The sequence below is a fragment of the Scardinius erythrophthalmus genome (assembly GCF_964197995.2).
Source record: "Scardinius erythrophthalmus genome assembly, chromosome: 24".
NCBI lineage: Eukaryota > Metazoa > Chordata > Actinopteri > Cypriniformes > Leuciscidae > Scardinius > Scardinius erythrophthalmus.
The window spans coordinates 20,500,349-20,520,869 of record NC_138244.1 but is presented as its reverse complement, the minus strand read 5'-3'; the positions used below and the strand labels follow the sequence as shown (position 1 = coordinate 20,520,869).

At 36.1% G+C, this 20,521-nt stretch overlaps 2 protein-coding genes across 3 annotated transcripts in view; both read right to left on the bottom strand.

The window, feature by feature from the left end:
- banp (BTG3 associated nuclear protein) overlaps positions 1-8,481 on the bottom strand; it is a 48,541-nt gene extending 40,060 nt beyond the window's left edge. For both annotated transcript variants that reach the window (XM_081356628.1, XM_081356629.1), the window contains exons 1-6: positions 8,361-8,481; positions 6,293-6,374; positions 5,672-5,754; positions 5,346-5,545; positions 3,288-3,389; positions 2,950-3,113 (exon numbers count right to left, since the gene is read on the bottom strand). In XM_081356628.1, the coding sequence (XP_081212754.1) occupies positions 2,950-3,113; positions 3,288-3,389; positions 5,346-5,545; positions 5,672-5,754; positions 6,293-6,368 (625 nt within the window). In that variant the 5' untranslated portion in view covers positions 6,369-6,374; positions 8,361-8,481. The remainder of the gene's footprint in view (positions 1-2,949; positions 3,114-3,287; positions 3,390-5,345; positions 5,546-5,671; positions 5,755-6,292; positions 6,375-8,360) is intronic.
- Positions 8,482-14,764: 6,283 nt separating this feature from the next.
- Positions 14,765-20,303, bottom strand: pdcd2l (programmed cell death 2-like). Its single transcript, XM_081356168.1, has 6 exons — positions 20,097-20,303; positions 18,318-18,481; positions 17,785-18,198; positions 16,620-16,733; positions 15,390-15,547; positions 14,765-14,931 (listed from the first exon to the last, which is right to left on the bottom strand). The coding sequence occupies exons 1-6, from the start codon at positions 20,199-20,201 to the stop codon at positions 14,801-14,803; spliced, it is 1,086 nt and encodes a 361-aa protein (XP_081212294.1). The 5' UTR covers positions 20,202-20,303; the 3' UTR covers positions 14,765-14,800.
- Between the last annotated feature and the right edge of the window lie 218 nt (positions 20,304-20,521).

Sequence of the window (20,521 nt, the reverse complement as noted above, 5' to 3'; positions counted from 1 at the left end):
TATCATGGATTGTCAAAGCGTGAGTGTAAAAACGATGTTAGGGAGTAAATGATTTCAGGTCAAGAGGTAAGTTTAGGAATGCGTGGACGATTTACATTTATTTTATTTGCGGTTTACAAAATAAATAATATGAATGTAGATTATATATTTGCATTATAATGTTAATAATATATTTGCATTTCCGTAAACCCAAGATGGATGTAGTGAAACAATGATCAACTTTTTGTGTTTCTAATATTAATTTAATTTAATATTAATATATTGTTTATTTATTATCCATTTTCAAGCAAATACACATTTCTACCTTAACAAAATATTTTTTCCCATGTAAATCTTTCCATCACAGGCAGCTGTATAAGATGGCCACTTGTATTTCTTCTATTCTATTCTATTCTATTCTATTCTATTCTATTCTATTCTATTCTATTCTATTCTATTCTATTCAATTTAGTGCTGTCCAATCAATTACCGGTAATCGCGATTAATCGCATATAACATACTTTTTTTTTACGTGTGCATATATATTATTATATTTTATACATGTATAAATGTGTATGTGTGTGTGTGTGTGTGTGTATGTGTGTATACAGTATACACAGCACACATTATATATATATGGACACATATTAAGTAAACAAAAATGTTTATGTTAGATGAGATTAATCGCGATTACCGGTAATTGATGGAACAGAAAAGAATTGAAAAGAATAATCTACATAATTTATTTTACACCATGCACACAAAAAAAAAAACTTTTTTCCCATGTGAATCTCTCAATCACAGGCAGCTGTAAAAAATTTCCACTTTTTAAATAGATGGTCACGACAAAAATGATGCACAGTTCGCTAGTTTAAAGGGATGACACATTTTACCCCAGTCCCCTACATCAAAACCATGGATGAGGTTAAAGCCAGAGGAAAACAACACAACACAAACAAAAGCAATGCCTTTTAAGAACAAAATGTACCATTCGTCGACTAAATATCATCACAAACAGCTGAGAACGAGTGAATATTTGCAGAGGAACGTCTTTGAACTAACCAAGCTAACCCAGACTCCACTCCAAAACAACCCAGTCAAATAATAAGAAAAGCAAAAGCAGAAGTTAAGCAATCAAAACAAACCCTTTAAACCCAGACCTCCTCCAGACAAAAGATACATCCGTGAATCACTTACAGCCAGGCGGCTTACACAAGACACATTGTTGATGTAACACTTTTTTAATGTGTTGAGGGAGTACTAGTGGATAGTCAAAACACGTTTATATTATTAATCATCAAATGTTGCTTTAGTTGAGTACACTTTGATATCACTAACTAAGCCTGAAGTTTTTTTGCGCTACATTTCCATGCTTTAAAGTCACCCCACCACACACAGACAGAACACATGAAAACACACGTGATCATCTTATTTGTGCAGACGCATTTCAAAGATTTCCATGTCTTCAAACCTTTTCAATAATTGTTCAAATTGGTTGCTCTTCTTGTGAGGCCGTGTTTGTGCTGAACTCAGAACAAATGGTTCCCATTGGCTTCTAAAGATTATATCCTTTAAAAGACGCCATAAAATCAAAATTGGAATTTTTGGTGGCTTTTAGTTCAAGTGTGTTAGCTTTGAGGACGTTTATGTGCTAGTGCACTTCTTAACGTTGACAAAATTAGCTTTTAGTAGATTTCAAATTTACAGTCTTTCTCTTCTGGATAACAGACTCATAAGATCGATGACTCATCCTGCACTACACCAGTTTTTGTCCAATCAAATTCTCTATAAAATGCAGGGCTCCAGACTACCATTTGACCAGACTACCATTAGCACCGGTGCAACTAAGTTCAACAGATGGAGGCGCCAGCACCTGATTTGGTAGCACTGGAGGGATTTTACATTTATTTCTTGGAAATTAACATTTGACAGTAAAGTACTGCTTGAGTTGAGATACAGATTAAATGAACTTTTAACAACAGTATTGAGTAAACACCAAATTGTTCTAAGAATTCTTTTTTAATATTCTACTCTTGTTAAAGGGATAGTTCACCAAAAATTTCAATTCTTCCATTAATTGGTCACACTCATGTCATTCCAAACCCGTAAGACCCCCCCATAGACTGCAATGTTATAAAAACTTTTAAGGCCGAGAAAGGTAGTAAAGACATCGTTAAAATAGTCCATGTGACTAATAAGGCTATCAAATAAAAATGTGAATTTCGAATATTCGTCAAATAAAAATAAAAATACACATTCTAATTGTCAAGAGTGGTCAGGAGGCGCGCAAGACATGATGATGACGTAACTGGCACTGTTTGTTTTTGTTAGCTTATCCAGTATACAGCGCGCTGCGGCTGCGTTGTTAATTAGAAAAATGGTGGGAAAAGGCGAACTGCTGACGGAAACCCTCCCAGTTGGTGGCAAAAATCATGCAACGACACACTTGACCATACCTGCACATCGATCAGAGCTGAGCATGTGTTTTCATCAGCTGGAAACATTGTCCAAAAAAAAAAAAGCTCGCCACTAACTTCAGATCAAGTTGACCGTCTGGTTTTTGACGCCCTCTTGTGGGCATAGGAGACAATACAGTACTTTTTTCCTCTGACATTAAGAATTGCCTCAAGAATTCGAATATAATTCGAATTTTGATAATATTTAAGAAAGAAATTTAGCTTTTCAGCCATTTTGACAGCCCTGGTGACTACAGTGGTTCAACCTTAATGTTATGAAGCGACGTGAATACTTTTTGTGCGCAAAAACAAACAAAAATAATGACTTTATTCAACAATTTTTCTCTTCCATGTCAGTCTCTGACACTGTTCACGTGAGCACCGTGACACATGCGTGTGATGCTGACGCAGGAGCCGACCAATAATGAAATTCTGCTAAATTTACCTTCAATATGTCTTGCCTAAACATCTTGTACAAACCAATCTCAAAACACAACGCATTTGTGAATCTTACCCTCTGAGTTGAGAGTGATGAGCGTTACGTTGTTGGTATTCTGATTCTGGCCGCTGTTGGACACCGAATCGCTCGTTTCAGAACCGCTTTCCTGATCATCCTGAATCTCTTCATGGACTGGAACCTTCAGCACTATGGTTTTCTGCCTTCCTCGCCCAACGGTACTGCAACAAAAAAATAAAGCGCCATTACACCGGGAGCTTGTCCTCACTGTGAGAAGCTGTGCGACAGATCCAGAAATCAGCTTCTTAGTATATTTGCATGCATAATGCATAGATTTGCATACACAGGAGACATTTCTATTTCATGCATGCATAAAAAACACAATCTGTTCTCACTTGCTGAGTAGGTTCTCTAAAGAGTCCGATGCACGTGGTGAAGTTTCCTCCCGCGTCTTCGGCCTGTCTCCACTCACTATAACGTTTGTCTGGGGAACAACACTGAGAGCAAAGACTCACTGTTACCATCTTCATAATCCCTGAACACTTCATATCAGTGGTTCTCAACTGGTGGGTGGCGACACAAATATAATATATATGCTCAATATATTGATATATAGCATATATGAGAATCCGGCATGACAAGGGAAAAAAAAAGAAAGATCAGCTTTTCAGTATTGGACAGAATACTAAAGTATGTGCATCCCTAATAATAAATAATAAAATAAAACATAATAAAATGCACCTAACCATAAAATTGTATAGAGTTAGGAAAGAAAAAATAACTGTGCTCATTAACTTTTAATAGGGAGTAGAAAAAGCTTCCAATATCCTTTGTTGATGATCTTAAAGGCATTTGTTACATTATTTTGGCATTCATTTCTAGTGTTCTCATTTGATGTGAATTATTCTGAACTGGATTCAACAACGTTTTGATATTGTGGAAGAAATGTTATCTTTAAGATGTGTGTGGATTTGTATTGGAATGGTAAACGAGAGACAGGAGGGCCTCCACTCAAGGATAAAATATGACGAACAAGTCTGAGAATGTTCCAAGTATGGTTGAAAACACCATCATTGGCCTAGAAAGATAACATTCTGGGAGTCAAAACTATTAAAGAGGGAGGATGCCCTCCCCTCACTGTCACACTCTGCAGCCACTCTGTGTGACTAGCCGTGTTTCCATTACCATTCAAATTGCGCAAATTGAAATTGCGAATTGAAAATACGCCCAACGGAAACACGTCAATTTCGCAAAAACTCACATTTATCTCAAAAACGTTTTTACGCTCGCATGAGGTGGGGGGTTTTCAGGCAATTCGGAAAATAAATATTTCACAAAACTGCAATGGAAACAGTTTTTGCGCATTTACAGGTCACCTGACGTATAGATGACGCGGTATGTTTGGACAGAAGACGAGACAGAGTTCTTTATTAAATTCATAAAAGACAAAAGAATTACAGGAATACTGGATTCTAAACCTCAAAGAAATGCCACAATCAAGACCTCGAAGCAGAGAAACACCCAGAAACACCTCATATGTGCTGCTCTCAAGTATAAGGGTCTTTCCTTGCCATTAATGATTGGATAACACACATAAGTCTCATTCGATTAATAATAATGGCCAGTGCGGTGGCTGAGATATACATAAACCTACCAAAGTCTGTTGTCATGATTTTTGGAATGACTTATCGCAATAGTTTTTTGTCGACATTTAGAAGAAAAAATAAAGTTTTGTGCAAATCTGTAATGGGAACGAGCCTAGTGTACGACTGCTGGCCTTTTCTTGCAAGAAAATAAACCTCATCAAAGACTATTGGAAATCTTTGTCTCTTATTCAGTGATAGAATTTTGTTTGCCACCACAATATCAATCCCTAAAAAAGTCCACTAATGTTCTAATTTGCCATGATTATTATTGGGGAGATACAAAATGTTATAAAAAAATCTATCGATTTTCAAGGAAAGTTTTCATATAAGTGTTTATTTTAATCCATCACAAGATAAAATGCATGACTGAAAAAAGTTTCTAATAATTATATTCATTTAATAATAAACATTTATTTAAAATGGTAAAATAAAACGTATTTATGAATATATTTTTACATGAATACATATTCATATTAATAAATATTTATACATTCATATTTTTGTAGTTTACTTCAGCATGATATCTCATTTTTTCAAAGTACGGTCATGAAGAAAATCAGATGATAATTTATGAATTTTAGCTAACAAGTGCATTTGAAGCATTTTCAGTCACGCAGATCATCCTATAATCCCATATAAAGAGCAACTGTACTTGATTTCCCACTTTTTCTATGACATTTCACCACTAACTGTTTTCATCAGTTTATCGTTTGAATTAACCCCCCAAATGAAAGGCCAAACATCTTCAATAAATGGGAAAAAAACAGTCAGTTATAAAACACCCGGCATCCTCTACGGCCCACTTACCAGCGTACTTTGTCGCAGGTCTGAGTGGCTCCAAAAGGGGACCCTGACACCATGGGTACCTGGATGTTCAACTGGTTTTTCCCCATCACTATGTCCAGCTTCTCCACTAAACCTCGACAGGTGGCCTCAAGAACTTGCAGCTTCGCCTCCATGCTGTCCAGCCGCTGGCAGATCGCCTGACTGATGGATATCAGCATCGACTAGGAGCGCATGCATAGACAAATACAGAAAAAAACAAGATTTTTGCAAAGTCCATGCTTATATAAGCTGTTTATATTCTGTACCAGATGAATTGATCATCTCTATTGACAATGTTAAGACGCTACCTTAATAGTTGTTTCTTGACTAATTTCAATCCTTGCTCGTTTCCTTCCTGGTTGATCAGCGTCTTCATTATTCTCCAGGATATCTAGTTTCGTCAAAAAAGCACAGCAGAAAATCACAAACGGGATGCACCGATTTAGGTCAATACCGATAATCGAGGACTCCTTATATATGATAGCCGTTAACCGATATATTGGCCGATAAATCTAAATCCAAATTTGATATGACTTTTGAGCGCCGGATTACAAAAACAAAAGTCTCACCATTAAAAGTCATGTCCCAAGCACACAATTATAATGTGCTCATTATAATTTTATGTAGCTTATATAACAGACTTGCGCTGCACATGCCGCACTTAACTGTATTTTCCTTTTTTGAAGTGATTCCAATCATATTTCAAGCAAATCAAAACCATCATGGTGCATGTGAAGTGTCTCAGCTCAAGGAAATAATACATTATTCATCAGCTTTAAGATATCAGCCGAATTTTCTTATCGGGCCGATAACGATAACATTATAAATGAACATATATCGGCCGATACCGATATGGTGGTATATATACCACAAACACTACCAGCATGACCCATTACGCAGATGTTTCTCTGATTTCGAGGAGGACTGACCTGTTTGGTGTCCTTCATGATTCAAATCCGCCACTGCGATCTGGACTATCTCCACCAAATCCTGCTCTGACATCATTCAAACCTGCATTTCAGAAAGATGTCATTGGTAAACTTGGGGTGGCTTGTGTTGTATCAATTAGGGTTATTATAGCCAACTGAAACCATTAAAAAAAGTTTTATATATATATATATATACTCAAATATATAAAAACCTTTTTTTTCAGATATTTTCCTAAGCAACATTTCTTTTTTTAAAATTACGTTTAACTTGATGTATTAAAACAACTTAAACTAAAACTAAAATAAACATGAATAAAAACTATACAGACATATTTAAACTAATAAAAATGATAAAAACACACAACAAAATTACTAAAACTTGATTTAAAATTAAAATGAAAAAAAAATATTATCGATACTAAAATAACACTGATATCAATTATTTGCTAATTCGTTATTATTTTGGGAGGGAATATACATTTTTAAAGAAACTCTGCATTTTCAAAGAGAGTGTTTTTAATATATTTTATATTCAAGACACCACAAGATAAAATATTGGATTTTTGCAGGCACCATTGTGTCCTTGCAGAAAAAAAAAAAAATAATAAATCTGACAGCTGGGACCCCCTGAGGGGGGGTGTGGTACTGAAGGTGACCTCACTTGTTGTTTCCATTTTATTTTGTTGCATAGGCCTATTTCATTTCACAAAGGATTAATTGCAATTTTGTTGAAGACACTAAAAAAAACACTAAAAAAACTTTTTTTATAATTTAAATAGTTAATAATTAAATAAATATTTAAATAAAAAAGTACATTATTAAATAAATAATCTAACTAAAATAATATTTAACTAAAAAATTCTAATGGATACAATAATAAAATAATATTTAATAATAAATACTTAATACAAATGTTAATAATGATAATTGTTATATAACAAAAAACAGTAATAATTAAATATGATAAACTAGTGCCTGGTACACATTCTCTTTCAGATCTATTCCTACTAGTAGCATCTTTAAGATATGGATTTCATTTTTAAATAGTTCAGGGTCCCTACACTATGAATTTTTATTACTCCAATTTTTAGGCAATAAAATTTCGAGCAAAACTCCAAAAATGTATACTCACTAAATAGTTTAGATTCATAGAAATGTAAAATTTTGTCTATATATATATATATATATATATATATATATATATATATATATATATATATATAATAAATATATATATATAATATCTATGCGGGTGTGGGTGTGTATATTACGTATATATACTACATATTAGTATTGTAGTGAATAAAAAAAAGTTTATGTTTGTTTATATATATATAATGAATTAATATATAATATATAAATGAATTTAATAACTATTCTGAAAAGTCATTGCTGTAGTAAAAAAGTCCTGTGGTACCACTGCACAGTCGTGTTGATATCGTAGCATGATAGTATAGTAATACCATGGTACTTTGACTGAAATTCATGTCCCAGGGTATTTGATATTCATATATCCAAAATACAAGGTAGTACCATAGTACTTTTTTTTATAAGCATGGATTACCACATTTACTTGCAATATTTGCTCAACACACCATAGCATGAAGGCATGTCCATATCGTGGTACTTTTACGATGTAACTTCCATGCATGATTCTCGATTAATATGAAACTGCTGCTGAGATTATAACTAGGTTAATTTAGTTCAACTCTAGTTAAGCACTCAGTGTTTGGACAAACAAAAAACAAGCACGCTCCGGGATTTAAAAAAAAATCATAAAACATTAATTGTAAAGACGCAAATCGTTGACCAGTTTAATTATAGGGCCAGTGCTTTAATCCAGTTAGCACACTGCAGCTAACCTGCTCATGTAGCCTCGGCTAGCTAACGAACAGCTCAAAACAACAGCAGCGAAACGCATCTAGGCCTCATTTGTGCCCTTCATAGCACGCAAGACACAGCTGACAAGAAAACAGCAGAAAAATTGTTATTTCTTTAATGCACAGCGCCATATTTTGGACGCGCGCGGAGAGCTGGAGGTGTCGCGTGTCAGAATGGTTTATATTACCGTGTGAATGATGAATTCTCGTGTTGTTTGTGAGGATTCCGATAATGGCGTCCTTCCTCGCGAGAGAAAAACCCGAGCATTGAGCGCCGCTCGCCGATCTCACTGCGCATGCGCGTAGACTGTGGCCGTGTTCAGTACTGCAGCCGTTATGGGACGAACCAACACACAGGTTTGAAAGTTTATCATGATTTCTTTTTTTGAGCTCACATCTAAAGGTTTTCTGCCTCTGCATAAGTATTTGCGTCCAAATTATGTAAATCTTGTATTTATGTAAATTATGTAAAACGACATTATTTACATGTGCCATGACTTTTTGGACATGCACAGAAAAAAGCAAACATTGACTGCAACATTATCAATAAAAATTTCGTAGGTTTTCTCTTGTTTTTGCATGTTCATAATTTCTTTGTATAACAGCCCGACCAAAAATTATGTCCACACAATTTGGCATGTTTCATTGTGTTATTATTACGAATAAAACAATGGACTCCAACAGTAGTGCAGTGGTGCTTGGAGAAGTGGGTATACTCTTAATTTATGCCAATTTCTTTTTTAAAGCGGCCCAGCAAAGGATGAACGCCCTGTGTTATAAACAGTGACATGTAAGACGACTAGTCTTACATATTTAGTTCATGCCATAAAGATACAGGTGCAGCGAAAGGTGGAGGGTTCCTGAAAGCGTTCTGCAACTACAGAAAATGCACAAGTATTTGAAGGTTGAGCATGCCAGCTCATTGGGTACTGATACAGCAGAAACCAATCAGCTGTGTCCTAAAGAGAATGATGTGATTGCAAGCAGATTGTGTTAAAGGTGCAGTAAGCGATTTCTGAGAATTGCTGTTGATATTTGAAATCACCAAAACAAACACGCCCCTACCCAAAAGGATCACACCCTGATCTTGATAGCTCCACCCCCAAATTCACGTACACGCTATGCGTGAGTGGCGCATAGTGGACCTCCCCCCTCATGAGTGGACACGCCCCTTACTGCTGATTGGCTAGTAGTGTGTTTTGGTGCTCGGTCTGATCCACTTTCAACAGCGTTTCTCAGAATACGCTTAGTGCACCTTTACGCTATCAACCTGTGCCATCTAGAGTTTCATGACAGAATTTTTATTTGTTTTTGGGTATTATTCCTATAAGCTTCAAGATTAAATTTAAATCTAAATCTATAGTATACTTCACTTTTTACACATATGCGAGATTCAGCGTACTATGTCATCGGAAGAGTGCTTTGTACGCGCAGGTTGCACATGCACAATTAATTTATCCACAAGGTGGTAACCGTGCCTGGGGGGCGACGATTTACAAGGTAGTTGAAGAAAAACTGCATAAACAGAACAGACTGGAACGCATGCAAGCTACAGCGACAATGCAGGCCTACATAGACGAGAGATTGTGAGAAGAGGTTCAGTAAGTTGCCTTATTTGTACAACACTATAGCATGAAAGAATGCAAAGATATTTACATGGGTTGTAACTCATGGCAAGAGATTGCGCAAAGCTGCACGTGTTGAATGCCTGTGTAGCCTGCATGTACGAGTCAAAAGAAGTATACTTTGCAAGGCTGTGCGTTCCACTGTGCGTTTAAAAAATCGAAGTATACTTTCGGCTTAATAATACAATAATAGCTTCTTTAACCTAATTAACCAATAGGGGTGTCACACACCTAATTAAATTATTATTATTATTATCTAATTTTTTTAGTCTCATTTTGTCACAGTTGTGTTCTGTCTGAAGGCTTGTTCGACTTGAACTGGCGCTGCACAGACCGATCGGTGAATGACATCAAGGTACCGCGAGAGCGATTAGAAAGCAGCGATTAGGTCTGTGCATCGCTGGTTCAAGTCGAACAAGCCTTGAGTCTTGTTTTCATTAGTCACATGTCTTTTTCGTTTTCCCGCCACTACTTTGTTTCCACGGTAACCCTCATTAGTTCATCTGTCACACCTGTTTCCTCCTTAGTCTTGTCAGCTGTGTCTCGTTTCCCTGATCTGTTTCCCTATATGTATTTAAGCCCTTTGTGTTACCTTGTTCATTGGCTGATCTATGTTGTTAAGTGTGTGTACCTTATGTCTGTCTTTGATGTATAGTTGTACCAGTTTAATTTATATTGTGAGTAAAAGTTTGTATTGGAACTTTTGACTTGTCGTCTTCGGCACGTGACACATTTACTATAGTGTTATGTTTAATACAGGCTCTACAATGTACTGTAGTTTGCAACCAAGATAGAAATTCTAAATGGTTTTATTTCGGGAAGCTCAAAATTAGAACGTTTCAATTAAAAGCATTTCTTCTTTTGTATTCCTTGAAAGCATTTATTCAAAGGATATATACAGTACTGGAAGAGAAAGCCTCAGAAAGTGTCACCCAAAGTTATTAAGTGTGTTTGAGGAACGACCAGCAAGTTCGATTGTGAGGAGTGCAGTCTGCGATTAGGATTATAGGGATGTAACAGTTCTGTTAAACAATGTGGTGCCAGGCTGTGCAATGCCTTATATGTGAGAATCATCATAATCTTAAAATCAATTTGGATCTTGAGTGGGAGCCAATGCAAGGATTCCAAAACTGGAGTAATATGATCACATCTCCTGGACCCATAAGATCCTTGCGGCTGAATTTTGTACATATTGGAGCTTGTTTAGTGTGGCTTTAGAAACTCTGGCTAAAAGGGCGTAATAGTTTATTTTGATCAGCTTTTCTGCTACAGGAAAACTGAACATAGGACGCAATCTTGCAATGTTTCTGAACATCTGGCAACCATAAACATCAATGCTAGATAACACAAATGTCAAATTTTCAGGAAAATAACGAGCTGGGCACATATTGTGACGATTATTTAAAATGAATCGAGAGAGGCAGATATCGTTATCGCTATTAAAATACGATTAATCGTGCAGCCCTACTTCTTAGTGCGCAGATTGTCATTATCCCATCAAGGAGCAGAGCGAGCAAAAGTAACCTTGCTTGACCTCAGAGGAGCAAAAGAGTCTAGATTAGCAGCAAGAGTGTTATTTAACTGTGAGTATTGTATAAAGCGTTATATAAATGAAGGTGACTTGACTTGACTATAACAAGAACATTACAATGAACACAAATTTGAAAACCTCACTACAAATAATCCAGAACTGAAGATAAATGATAATAATCCTACTCTGTCTGTTACACTTCCTCACACCTGAAATCACTGATTGAGTGAATCTCCTGAACTTCTCCAGATCATTTTTAATCCATTCATGTTGTAACATCTGCTCTAACATTGGGCGTTTAGTTGGATCTAGGGGTGTCCATGGTTAACCGGTTAACCGATTAACCGTTAAAAATTGCGTAACCGAGTGAAACATTTTGCTCGGTTAATTTAGTTGTAATACATTTTTGCACCACCAGAGACCGCTAGACCAGTTTTCTAATATGAAGCAAAAGAAAGAAAGAAAGCGCGCGTCCGAGAGTGAAGGCTGTGCGCGAGCCAGAAACAAACATAGTATCCGCGCTACTGATCGCAGCACAATAATATCTGTCTGCAGAGCCACAGCTTTACCCCAGCAGTTACCCGCGCATGCGTTTACCGTTACATTAACCCATACATTTTGTATTATGCATTTCCTAAACATGTACTTGCTAATCAAACACTTTATATGAACAAACTACTAATCAATAAAACACAATCGGTCTTCCGACCTTTTACTATTGTGTTGATATGCGCGAGGGAGAGAGAGCAATACAGCGCTCGTGTTGTTTGAAGGCGGTGAGAGTGCGCGCGCGCGCGGCCTGGGCTCTCTCACTGCTTGTTCTTATGCGCCCTGTCCGCTGATCTTAATAATTAGTTGTTACGACGACTTATTTGTTCCCTCGTTTTAATAAATCGTGGACACGTTGAACTAATTCCCTCCCTCATTTTGATTAAACGAATTACAACGTGGCCAAAAAACAGACTTTGATATTATTAATTAGTGAATGCTAAAGACCTATTTTTTGTGAATTGGTGAATATTCAGGTGAATTATTTCGTGGCCACGAATTAATAATTATTAAACTGTTTTTCTCACTAGTGAAAATAGCTCTTCAGTGAAGGCCGACTATTCTCGTACATCTTTTTATTCCTTTTTTTTTTCGTGTGTGTGTGAATTGGTGAATATTCAGGTGAATTGTTTCGTGGCCACGAATTAATATTACCTCAGCACGTTTTACAAGACCCTTCTCGATCGCAGCGGTAACGAGCACTTTGATCACTTAAAAAACAAAATATTTCAGCGCTAGATCGCCTAAAAAAAAAACGAACGAAATGAATGCTCTGCTAGTTAACTGGAGATGTGTTTTTTTATTTGTATTGGTAACGTTATTCATCCCGCGAGATGTTTCAAAAGTGGTGGGGACAATATCGACCTTAGAAAATAGTGGTGCTGGGGACATTCCCACCCGCAAATTACGCCTATCTCGGGGTTGCGGCGCGCACACTGTGGTTAACCGAGTATTAACCGCTAAGGGCCTCGGTTAACGGTTAATGAAAAACTTGAAAACGTGCAGCCCTAGTTGGATCCCTAATCACATCACTGCATTCTGTACACGTTATTAAGGAGAGAGCTGGTTAGTCAAGACCATATGACACGAATGGTGGCATCTATGAAAACAGCATCTGAAACATGATTAAGGTAAAGTGTTCTTTATCTTTCTTTAAAGGTGAAGTATGTATTTTCTGTGGCACCAAGCGGAATTCCAAAAATATAGCATATTTTCAAACATCCAAAAGCCCCTTTCAATTGTCGCACCTCCCTCAACTCAAACATCACAAACGCAGCTCTTATGGTCCTTGTGAAGGCATGTTTCAGGTCCAACATATTAGGAATACTTTTAATTGTGTTGCATTTGTCTTTATGAACATTTGTCTTTCTGAATGAGTGCATGATGATTACATTACATTACATGATTACATCTCAATGCCCCATTCGTTTTGACGTGTTCATGACCTGTTTAATCTTTACTGCTAATTATTTGACTGTAAATTTACAGTTAATTGCAGGTTACCAGTTGCATGACTTTAACGGTAAGTTACTGTCACATTTATTACTCTATCACAGTAAATAATTGTGAAATGACAGCTGTATACTGTGACTTCACAGTAATTATGATATCCATCGTATTACTGTGATTTAACTGTGAAATTACAGTTAGTGTCTGTACATTACTGTGATTTAGCATAAATGATGGACCAAATAAAACTAATAAAACCAGTGGTTTAACTTTTATTTTTTTAGAAGAAAAATACAATTTAATAACATGAATGAACACTGGGTAACAGTCTCTTTTTTTTCTGTAGCCACTCCGAAGTCTTTTGCATTTTACAACGGGTGAATCTCCAGTTGCCATGGTGATAGTTGTTTGAACCACTGATCTATATAATGACTATAATCTATAATCATTCTATATAGATCAGGGGTTTGAACCTTTCTGGATCTGCCATTCAAAACGGTAAGCTTGTAATAATGTTTTTAATTCCAGTGGTACTGGTGGATTTCAGCGGGAAATTCGAGCATGTCTTTGCGTCATTACGTCACATCTGTACACATAAAGAAGGAGTCTCGGCTAGTAGGCTATATTGCTTGTGATAATGTTGGAGATTAAGATTTATAGCCTTTTCTCACAGCACTTGATATAATTAAACTTATCAATTTTGACGTGATATGATAAGCGATTGTTAGCTTTAATCAGTGCGATTTACTGCAACGCTTTTTCCCCCTTAGTTGGTCAGAACAAAAAAGTGGATGTTACTTACTTGTTCAGATTACATTTTCCGGTGAAAATTCTTGGTCATACTTCCAAAAAGTAGTATCTGTGATTGCAAATGACAGTATCCACACCGGTGCAACCGCACATTCTCCTCAAAACATTGGATTCTGTGCCGTGCCGGGGCACAACCCACGTAAAGTTGATAATTCCGCGAATAACTATATTGCAGATTTCGAACAAAGATGGCGACAAAGAGGAAAAACTACGGATTGCAGCTTTAAATGAATAGCCTAATTTAGTGATATTTTAAATGTAAATTAAGCTCATTAAAGTCAGTAATATTGTTTTCGAACATGTTGTCAGTTTGTGGCACATGTATTTGAGTAGCATGTGCCACTGAATGTTTTGTAATACCATTGCTATTGTACTAAATAAATATATACACTAAATAAATCTTGGGTTGCTATGAATTATGCGTTAACAGTCGCATTCGTTACTGTAAACCTTTAATTTGGCATGGTGCTGTACGAACGCATGCCGGTAGGATGCTTTACCTTTTTAAGCACAACTACGTAAAATGCTAATAAAACCTTCAAAAAAAATTTATTCATAATATTTGAATAGAGGGTGAAGATCTTTCAGCCACTACTGTATATATTAAATAATAAACCACAATGCAGGTCTATTAATAAATGATCTTTATTGGTGAAACATGATATCATTTAAAGAGCTTTTGGTCTGGATCAGGCTGGACAAAAAGAAATTCTTCCACTGGAACTGTTGATCCAGATTTCCAACAACTATTTCTGCAAGTGTACACCAGAACTGTTCCGAACTCCAATGGAGTGTCTGAGAAGACAAAAACAAATCACATCTTGCACTACATACACTAACAAGTAACAAGTAAGATGTAATGTACAGTAAGCCATTCATATTGCATAATACATCCTGAAAGTATCAGAGGGATAGTTTGAGATAATTACTGGCTGACTTTACATTGTTACAAGTGCTTACCAAAATAAATCAATAAACAGACATGAAATATTGATTTGAGTTCTAAAGGTCCTTGCACACTGAGTCTGAAATTCTCGTCTGAAATTTGCGCTTAAATACGGCCTTAACGTTATGTTTACACACTGCCTCCGAAACTTTCGTCCGGCATAAAAAAAATTCAGATCGGGTTACATTTTCAGCATGTCTCGCATCAGTAGCAAGCATTTTGAGAGGTGTTTTGACAATTCAGAGCCACCGAATGACGAATACGTCATTCCTATTTTTTATATATATTTTAAAAACATTTGACTTACCTGAATTTGTGCCTGCACTACTGAGCAAACTGACCAATGCAGGCATGAGCTGAAATTCGAAAACCCTCGGGCTGCCGCAGTGACCACAGAATGGCACCATCTCATTAACATTGAGAGGCGGCTTCGTCATAAATAGAGGTGATCCGGCCCAACTGTACCTATAAAGTGAGATGTAAAACATTTGATTAAAACATGAGTAAATAATAAAACTATTGGTTGTATAATACAATGAATTATCTCATTTTGTTATGCAGGAAACACTGGATGTCGTTTTTGCGTTCCACTGAGTTTTCTATTGTTTAAAAGTGCCTTTTCTATTGTTTTCTAAAGTGCCTTTAGACCTTACGTTTTTTCTTTCATTTCACCGCCCTGTGTCTCATGCGTTTGCACTAGCGTCTTTTGCAGTGTCTCACGCATTACACAGCGCTTTAAAAACACAGGGAAGAAACATTTTTGTAACTTAAAAAATAATGTAAACTGATTTTATTTTAAGTTGAAGTACTAAAATAACTAAAACTGAAATAATTTTTTTTAAAAACTATAAAGACGACTTTTTTTTAAAAGAAAAAAAAATTACTGAAACTTTAACAAACATTTGGATAAATGGCCCCTTACAATGCTCTAGGCTCCAGATTAAAACATTACGATGCTGCTTAAATTATACATTTTTCCTTTTATTTTTAAGTCTCACAAACCTAAGGTACAATAATGGTTCTAAGTTAATTTAGAATTGGACATAACCAAAAGAATGGCTCGTGGTTCAGTGAAAGAGTCCATATTGAACCGACAGAACTCCTCCCCCGACTGTAGGCGGCAAATCTCGACGATCGTTTAAATCCAGTCACAGCCGGAGTCGAACATACCTTTTAAGGCTGTTTTGTGAATCTTTCTGACTGACTCATTAAGAGTAATTTGTTCACGAATCAGACAACGTGGCTCGTGTTGCTGCTGTAGTAACCCAGACAGCAACATAGTGTCGGCCCAGATCCGGGCCACATCTGGTACTTGTGGATTCCACGCGTACCAGATGTTGCTGTAGGGAAGTGCTGGCACTTGATGTAATTTGACAATGTAATTTGATGAAAACACTTATGGACACACAAAGCTTTCCTGAATGGGAATTTTAAATTATTGTAGCACATTTGTAATTCTTTGCCCAATTTGCAAACATTTCAGTCACAGTCTGGGGCCTAATTCTTACTGAATATCAATACTAAAATATTCAATCACCGTAACACTTGTTCAGGACAAAGAGATATTTTCTTCATGAAACCGTTGAACACTTCATCTCCATGCTTGACTGTGGCTTTCTCATATTCCTCCTGAGCTTCCCCACTTCCACAACTAAAAAAAGTATAGAAAATGAGTTGTTACATGACTAATATACAATTTAAGGAGATGTTCATATACGTTTAGTCATGTAGCGCAATATACATAACACTTTTGTTCAGATTTTATGTTTGTTTCAGTGATTTTAAACTCTGAAAATACTGTTATAGACATTGCAGTGTTGGAGCATAACAAGTAACATGCATTATGTAATCAGATTACTTTTGATGTAACGAGTAAAGTAATGCATTACTTTATAAATTTACACATTAACATTTGAATTACTTTTTTAAGTAATGTACTTTTCACTCTAATTACATTTTTTTGTATAATACTGAAGTTAAAATTTAAAATATCGAAGTAAAATTCTCGGTTACACTTTATTTTAACGTGTCTTTGTTACAATGTAATTATATATTTAAGTACTGAGAAATATTAATTAACAGTATGTACTTACAGGTTAGGGTTAAGGTTTGGTTGAAGAGGGTTAGTTGCATGTAATTGTGCATAATTTACTGTTTTACTATGGTGCATGTAACATATGTCACACACAGACAGTGTAAAATAAAGTGTAACCAAATGTCTCTTTTTCAAAACGTTGTCACTTAGACAAGCACTCATGTGTGTGCAGGAAAAGTCAAGTATAAAAAGTGACAAAACACAACTTTAAACTTTCAATACAAAGAGTTCTACAGTAGGAGATATAACTAATAATATTGTTAAAAGATCTTTTGTATGGCACACATAGTTGTATGGCTCATGAATTATTCTAAGAGGTCAGAATATAATAATGTGTTTTTAAAAGAAAATGAAGATGTATGTTATATAGGCTATGTTGGTGAACACGTTACTGCGTTAAACACTCGCAAAAAAGAATTCCTCAGAAAAAAACGCCTGGAAGAGAGCGAGCCTCAGCAAGGTGAGAAAAAGTAACGTAACACTACTTTCCATAAAAAGTAACTAAGTAACATAATTAGTTACTTTTTCAGGGAGCAATGCAATATTGTAATGCATTACTTTTAAAAGGAACTTTCTTCAACACTGTTGTAAAATCAATCCTCCTCACCTTCGAATCTCACCGACAATCACTCCTTCCCTTTCCTCATACTCTCTAAGCAGTTCGTTTTCATGATCCGTGTCATGAAATCCATCCAAGTCTGTTTCCTCCATAACGCTTATGTAGAACGACTGAAAAACGTGCACATGGGTGGGTTGGAGGGCACTTTGCTGATCCACACCTCCATCAATGCACAGGCCCTGAAGCTTGCTGCTGACATCAGTTCCTTCATAAGCACTGTCATTTGGCACTTGTACGCCGCTTTCAGCCACATTCTCTTGCTCTTCTTCGTCCATCCCCCAATCATCTGCATCATCACACCAATCTGTTCTGGACATTGCAGATTCTGTACATGTCGTGGTTTTGTTTTCTTGTCTTCCTTTGATGTCGTCATCCAGGCACTGAGAGCGCAGGACAGTCCAACTAGGTATATATAGAAGCGACATGGTCAGAATGCCAGAACATAAAACGTTTCAAAGAATAGTTAAAGAAACACATTTGATATGAAAATAAAGGCCTAATCTAAATTGACAAGATGTTACCTTTCTGATTTGCCAGAGCACTGTGGATTGGTGCAGGCAAATACATTGATGGATCTGTGGTACGGAGACGCCGCAAGGGGGCAGTAGACTTGAACAACATGAGACAAGCCTCTCTGACACAGACTGCATATGGGATACTGGAGAGTGATTATTGGAAGCAGGTCCTGTTAAAATGAAAAATTCAATGAATATAATGTGTGTGTGTGATTATTGTATTTATTGTATATTTTTTTGTGTGTGTATATATATATATATATATATATATATATATATATATGATGTAATGTAATTGTGTGATGTCATTTCCATCAAGAGGTGCATTAATTATTGGTCAAGATCTTGTATTGTCAATGCATGAGTCCAGCACTCTGTAAAGTTTACTCTAGCACATCCCAAAGACTTTCAGTGAATTTAAGGTCTGGCTTCACAGGTGCCAATTCATGTGTGAAAATGATTCTTCATGCTCCTTCCAAGTTCCAACCATAAGTTCACAATTTGAGCTTGATGAATCTTGACATTGTTATCCTGGAATATGTCTTCCTACATGGTTGTTTGAGAAATGAAAAGCTACACACTCCATCAAGTAGGGTTAGAAGAACTGTTGCCAAACATAGGCTATAAAATGCAGAAATATAATCACTGCAGTAATGATCCAAATAATTATAGCATTTGCCTATTTAAATCCAAACCGCAATTATTTTTGGCTTGACAGTGTAGGCTATATTAATACTTTTTAAGGAATGCATGCATAAACTATAAAACTTTAATTATTTTTAGAGTTATTTATCAACATAGCAGCTGATAAACTGCATTACATATTCACAGCAGCGCAGCAGCCATCTTTGATTTTTAACGGGAATCAAGCGAGGTTGCAAGGGATAGATATTCATCTCTTCAGTGGGTTGTACTATTGTTTAATGTGTTTTTTGGGGTTATCCTGCAGACGAGACACTAAAAAACTCCATACAACATGAGCTGTAGAAAAGTATAATTGATCTAGATTTAAACTGCTTTTTACTACGGATACCATTGAAAACACGGCAAGTCCATCCCTCGCTTTCGTACCTGTCATGGCCCAGCTCTGAAAAGGTCTATTTAATGTCCATTTACCTATTATTTGATACATCATATCGTTTATAATTAATGTCTGTATTAAATATTTACTTTTTGGCTTAAAAACATTAAATCAGTTGAATCGCGACCATTTAGTAACCTGCATAGTGGAATATACAGTCAAGAGAATCAGTTCAAAAGAGGTTCAAAAGAACCGAGCCAGCCAGGAGTCGAACCTAGAATCTTCTGATCCGTAGTCAGACGCGTTATCCATTGCGCCACTGGCCCGATACGTGTAGCATGTGAACGTACGGGAACTCTCAGTATACCAGTGATTTGATTAAAAAACACGATTAAATGTGTTAAATGATATCTGTGTGTGAAATTTCAAATTACGTCGTTGTAAAACAAACATCGAATACCTAAATTAAACTAATTTGAAATAACCGAGATGTTTAGCCCCATAGTTAGCTAACTGGCTAGCTAGCAATTGCCTTCTTTTAAGCACTTTTATAAAGCTAGCGTTAAGCATTTCATGTTTACTTCAGCAAGTAAAGAAACTTGATTTATTTTCGCGTAGCTAGATCTCAAAGGTATTGACTGTCTACATGAGGAATTTTATTAACTACAAGATAACCAAGTAACGTTAGCTGTCAAGCTGTGTCTTTAGCCTTTAGTTAGCATGACACAATCCCCGAGTATATGTACAAATTACGTTTCCTTTACCGGTCTATCTCCGATTTTGTTCGTGCAATAAGATGTGTTTTTCTTCTTGTTAATAGCTCCATCACATATTCCTACGAGAACTGTCTCGTGTATCGATGTTGCCATGATTATTAAGCAGAAGTCTTCAGTCCATGTGGTTCTCTGAACACGTGGATTGACTAAAGTTGACACTCGTCGCCAATATTACCGAATCGTTTTGATATTAATAGTCTTGAACGTGTTTTATCAAATCGATATTGGTCTATAATTGATATTTAATCAGAAATTATCTGTTTAATTTAATACTTTTTTAGAAATGTTTGTCTGTAAGATTTATTCAAATGATTGCAAACGACATTTGATTCCGTTAAGTGAGCTGCATAAACAGTGCATACATTGTTTTGTACATGTGAATTTATTTAATTATTAATTCACGTGAAATGGAC

Excerpts from the sequence above, each read along its gene's own strand:
- pdcd2l (XM_081356168.1), bottom strand. The coding sequence starts at position 20,201 with ATGGCAACATCGATACACGAGACAGTTCTCGTAGGAATATGTGATGGA. Across the intron at positions 18,482-20,096 it reads ACAAAATCGGAGATAGACCG|GACCTGCTTCCAATAATCAC; the intron begins GTAAAGGAAACG and ends TCATTTTAACAG. Across the intron at positions 16,734-17,784 it reads ATTGTCGGTGAGATTCGAAG|TTGTGGAAGTGGGGAAGCTC; the intron begins GTGAGGAGGATT and ends TACTTTTTTTAG.